The sequence below is a fragment of the Octopus bimaculoides genome, chromosome 6, assembly GCF_001194135.2.
Source record: "Octopus bimaculoides isolate UCB-OBI-ISO-001 chromosome 6, ASM119413v2, whole genome shotgun sequence".
Lineage (NCBI taxonomy): Eukaryota > Metazoa > Mollusca > Cephalopoda > Octopoda > Octopodidae > Octopus > Octopus bimaculoides.
In genome coordinates, this window is record NC_068986.1 from 107,887,333 (window position 1) to 107,892,394 (window position 5,062).

General features: G+C 36.5%; 1 protein-coding gene across 2 annotated transcripts in view; it reads right to left on the minus strand.

The window, feature by feature from the left end:
• Nucleotides 1-1,886: 1,886 nt before the first annotated feature.
• LOC106867978 (zinc finger protein 879) overlaps nt 1,887-5,062 on the minus strand; it is a 15,594-nt gene continuing 12,418 nt past the window's right edge. For both annotated transcript variants that reach the window (XM_014913058.2, XM_014913057.2), the window contains exon 2: nt 1,887-4,425. In XM_014913058.2, the coding sequence (XP_014768544.1) occupies nt 3,274-4,296 (1,023 nt within the window). In that variant the 5' untranslated portion in view covers nt 4,297-4,425 and the 3' untranslated portion in view covers nt 1,887-3,273. The remainder of the gene's footprint in view (nt 4,426-5,062) is intronic.

Genomic DNA, 5,062 nt, shown 5'->3' on the forward strand with positions numbered 1-5,062 from the left:
TAATGGATTGATGGACACCATCGACAGTGAATGCCCACGTGTATACTTGTGAGCCGATGTGGAAAGAGAACGTAGCGACTATACTCGTCGATTGTGGAGCCGTTAGCAGCCGTTTAGGGCTGGCATCGCTTTCCGTAACGGAGGTCCCTTGCCGATGCTGGGATCACGCTGAAGTTTTGCTCCTGTGTCGATTTCCTTTGTTTTTTCTTCCCTTCCTTTGATGGTACATCCAAGGAACAGGTAGCGAACAACAATTTGAAGTTTCATTGGTATCCTGCAATTGTTTTCCAAAGAATGCTCTTCTAGAGGAACAAGTCTTTCTTTCCTATGTGAGTCTTGAAATCGCACGAGATTCTTCGTCCAGATTTTCTTTTAATGACACAAGCACTTCTCTTATGAGACATTATTTTAGATACTCTAGTTGTATAAGCCCACAATTCTGAAAAACAGTTCATATAGTCAAAGCTTTTAGTGTCACAGAAATAAAATGGAAAGGAAGAAGGTATTTCTTAAAGTAGAGCCTAAGTGGTAACAAATTAAAAACTCTACAACTCCTAAACTTCTTAAACTTGAAAGCTGAAATTTGAGATATACTGCTTCTGCTTTACATTAACAGTTTGGTAAAAACTTGAGTAGGCGTTATGAGCCCCACAAGAATTTTGCATGATTTGGGTCAAAAGTGGTGTTAGATTTCTTCAGTTGGGAGAGGCGCTGAAGGTATTGGCCCTAAAGTATAATCGCAGGTAGATCCAGGGAGTATTTTGAATGATGCTTTCAGATTGAAGGAATGAATTAAGGGATATTAGCTTGTATGAAAATGATCCACGGGGGTGTATAATGTGAAAGAGATAGACATCATGATAGGCAGATAGGGGTTGTGAGTGAGTGAATAGAAGAGAGAAAAGAAAGGAAGAGGGTAGAAAATGAAGAGGTCACAGATGTGTGACGAAAGATTTATAAAAAGGAAGTGGACTTAACAAATATAGAAAAGTATGGAAGAACGGCTCACAGAGTAGGGGGTGACGTTAAGTTGTCACCACCCCAAAAGATATTGGAAGCAATGGACAAAAAAAACATCGTCTACAAGGCATATTCTGGGAAAGAAAAAGAAATGAGTACACATGGAGGCTGAAGAAATAGAAAAGGCATTATGCACAATAAGGCAAGATATAACATATCTGGCGAGAGGCAACAAATATGGAACTACTGTGGTCCATTTTAAGACAGAATCACAAGTGAAAGAACATGCCAAAACCACAGTGAAATCGGAAAAAGTAGTCCTTCTACCCACTTATCTTGGAAGAACTTCCAAGATTAGGGTAGAAGGAATCCTGCTGGACATAGATGTGGCTTGGGTTGCGGCGGCTGTTCTTCTAGAAAGTAAGGAAGAAATAGCCGTCCTCCATGTCACAGAAACAGTAAATTCGATTTGGAAAAGCAAAACAATGGACCTGATTATACAGGCTACAGTGAAAACACTGGAAAGTTTGGTGGAGACAGTAACAATCGGAGAAATGATTTTGAGAGTGTGGGTAGAGGGCAGAATCCCTCGTTGTTTTAAATGTGGCCAAAAAGGCCACATTAGAGCACACTGCCCTCTACAGAAGCAAGGAGGTCAGGAAGAAAAGGGAAAGGAGCCGGAGAAGGAGCGGGATGAGGTACAAGAGGAAAAAAAGAAAAATGAAGAAGAATGGACAGTAGCAGAAGAAAGAAAAAGGAAGCGGAAGAAAGGACAGTGTGAAGTAGAACTCCAAACCATACCCACCCCACCCATTCCCCTCCTACATAGAGCAAAAGAAAAAAAAAAGAAAAACAGACGAAAATGCTCAAAATTCCCCTTCCAGTGATAATTGTTACGCATGTATGATGACGAAGGATATAGACAAGGAATTGCTTAACAAGATATCAAAGTGGAAGACTGCTGAATTTATTAACGTAGAAGGTTGTACAAACATAATAGGATGGCATTTGTGCATGATGGTGACAGAAAGTCAAAAAGAAGAAATAATGAAATTTAAGAAAGGGTAGAAATGTTGGAAGGTAAATGCTGATCTAAAAACGATACCGGATAATGTGAGATACAAGGTGCTGCTTTTGATTTTAGAAATAGTAGTACAATATATGGTTAATGTTTACAAGTACACTGGCACGAAAAAAATCAACCTTTTTCTTTTTTTTGAAAATTTTTCAGCGGATACTTGTTTTCGGTTAAGGAGATTCTCAATATGCCAAAAACCATGTGTTTCAAAATTTTAAATTACCTCCTCCCCATCCCAAATTTTTACATTTTAACTTTTTTTCAATCTTCGTGGGAAAATATGGAGATTAAGAATATGGGAAAAAAAAAAATTAATTTCGGGGCTAATGCAGTTTTGCACCTCTCTTTGAAAATAAATTTTTTCGGATTCCTACGTTTTATATGTCGGAGATTACGAATATGCAAAAAAAAAGAAAAAAAATACCCACCACCACTTCCCTCCTCATTTAAAATTTTGAACTTCTTCGAAATTTTTTCCCCAATGTTTTCGATGACGGAGATTCCGAATATGCAAGAAACCACGTTTTCAAAATTTTCAATTCAATAAGCATATAGATATGTGTATGTAGGGATAGACAGATAGGTAGGTAGGTAGTCAGTAGTGATCCTTTTGGTATACAAAGATCAGATGTATGTCTTACTAATTCAGTTGGATTACTAGTAGTAGTATTAGTAGTTACAAGTTTTTTCACTCTACCCATATCATATGATATATGTGACCTATGTTTTTAATATATGTAACATTAAAAATGAAGAATTTACTACAATTTCCAAAGGATACACAAAACATGTTATAAACATTTATAGCACTTTAATAACATTCTTATAAATACATTCTTTAATACAAATATCATAATAAGATGCTTTTATATCATGTTTTCGTAGAAAAGTCAGTGGAAAGGTTTATCTCCATCATTAAAAGTACATTTATGAGTAGATATATAATCACTACAAGTAAATGATTTACCACAAATAATACAGTTGTATGGTTTTTCCCCAGTATGAGTACGATTGTGTCTTATTAAACACCTCAAGTTAGAAAATGTTTTGCCACAGATTCCACAGTGGTGTGCTTTCTCTCCAGTGTGTGTACGTATATGCCCTTTTAAGCTGCCACTATTGGAAAATTCCTTCCCACAAACTTCAGTGATATGGTTTTTCTCCAGTATTAGTACATTTATGAATAGGACGGATTTTTCAGAAAATCCTTCCCCAAATATTTCACATTAGTGTGATTATTCTCCAGTATGAACACGTTTATGTCTTGTTAAGCTGGTCTTAAGTGAAAATTCTTTTCCACATACTATACAATGAAATGGTTTCTCTCCTGTGTGAATACGTCTGTGTCTTATTAAACTACCATTTACAGAAAATGCTTCACCACAGATTTCACAGTGATGTGGTTTTTCCCCAGTATGAACACGTTTGTGATTTCTTAAGCTGCACCTACCAGAAAAGTCCTTTCCACAAACTTCACAGTGATATGGTTTCTCTCCTGTGTGAATACGTTTGTGTAATGTTAAAACATATTTTTCAGGAAATGCTTTTCCACAAATTTCACAGCGGTGTCGCTTTTCCCCTGTGTGAGTACGTTTATGCCTTATTAAGGTACGACTAATTGTAAATCCTTTCCCACATACTTCACAATCATATGGCTTCTCTCCAGTATGAACTCGTTTGTGGACTGTCAAAGATTCTTTCACAGAAAATGTTTTACCACAAATTTCACAGTGGAAAGGCTTCGAATGCACACCTCTGTGTCTTTCAAAGTTACTGACATTAGAAAATGCTTTCCCACAATCATCACATTTGTATGGTTCCTCCCCGGTGTGAGTACGTTTGTGTCTTGTTAAATTATTAACTTGAGAAAATGTTTTGCCACAAATTTCACAATGGTATCGTTTTTCTCCAGTGTGAATAAGCCGGTGACTTCTTACGCTATTGAACTGTGAAAATGCTTTGCCACAAATTTCGCAGTGAAATGGTTTCTCTCCTGTGTGTGTACGTTTGTGTTTCTTTATATAACCTTGATTAGAAAATGATTTTCCACAGATTTCACAGTGAAAAGGTTTCTCCCCTGTGTGTGTCCGTTTGTGTTCTATTAAATTCGCTTTCTGAGTGAATGCTTTCTCACACACTTCACAGTTGTATGGCTTTTCCCCAGTATGAGTGCGCCTATGAATAGCTAAATTACATTTAGTAGTAAGTAGTTTGCCACAAATACTGCATTTGTAACGTTTGCTCATTTTCTGAAACATTCTCTCAGTTATATTTTACAGGTTTATTCTTTAATTCTGAAGACATTAATTGGTTGATAAATCTCTATCCAAACACAGTAGACTTGCAGTATCCTCTGCAGAAAATCTTCTTTCAAATGGATATATGTACTGAAAGAAAAAGAAAATAAATGTTAGATACTAACAACCAAAAAGTTGTGAAATGAATAGCTGTTTATGTGGTATGTGATTCATTATTCTCAACAATATCTCATAATCATAGATCAGCGAGCCACAACCTTTATCTATGTTGTCTCTGTTCAGGATTAATAGAAGATTCCCAAAGTCCTCATTATTATTATTTAATATCCGTTTTTGATGCTGGCGAGAGTCGAACAGTTTGACGGGAACCAGCAGGGCCACCAACAGTCTCCATTGTCTGTTTTGGCATGGTTTCTACAGCTGGATGCCATTCCTAATGCAAACCACTTTCCAGAGTGTATAACGTATTCTCCTCCAAGTAAACATTTCAAATAAATGCTTTCCCTCATTTGTTGTAGGTGAGAGTGTTGTTATCTTATTTCACAGCAATAATTAACAATGCTTTTCCTACATATTTCAGAGTCTGCTTCTATCACCTGTTTATGTCTGTGATTAAACAAACTGATCAATTGTTCATAAGATTCAAACTCGGCAGAATTAGATGAACAGAAGTTTTCATTTCACATGGTCACAAGTAGCTTCATAAGAAATATGCAGAATTCTTCCATTACCACCTTTCAATGAATCCTGAGTGTACCTGGCTAAA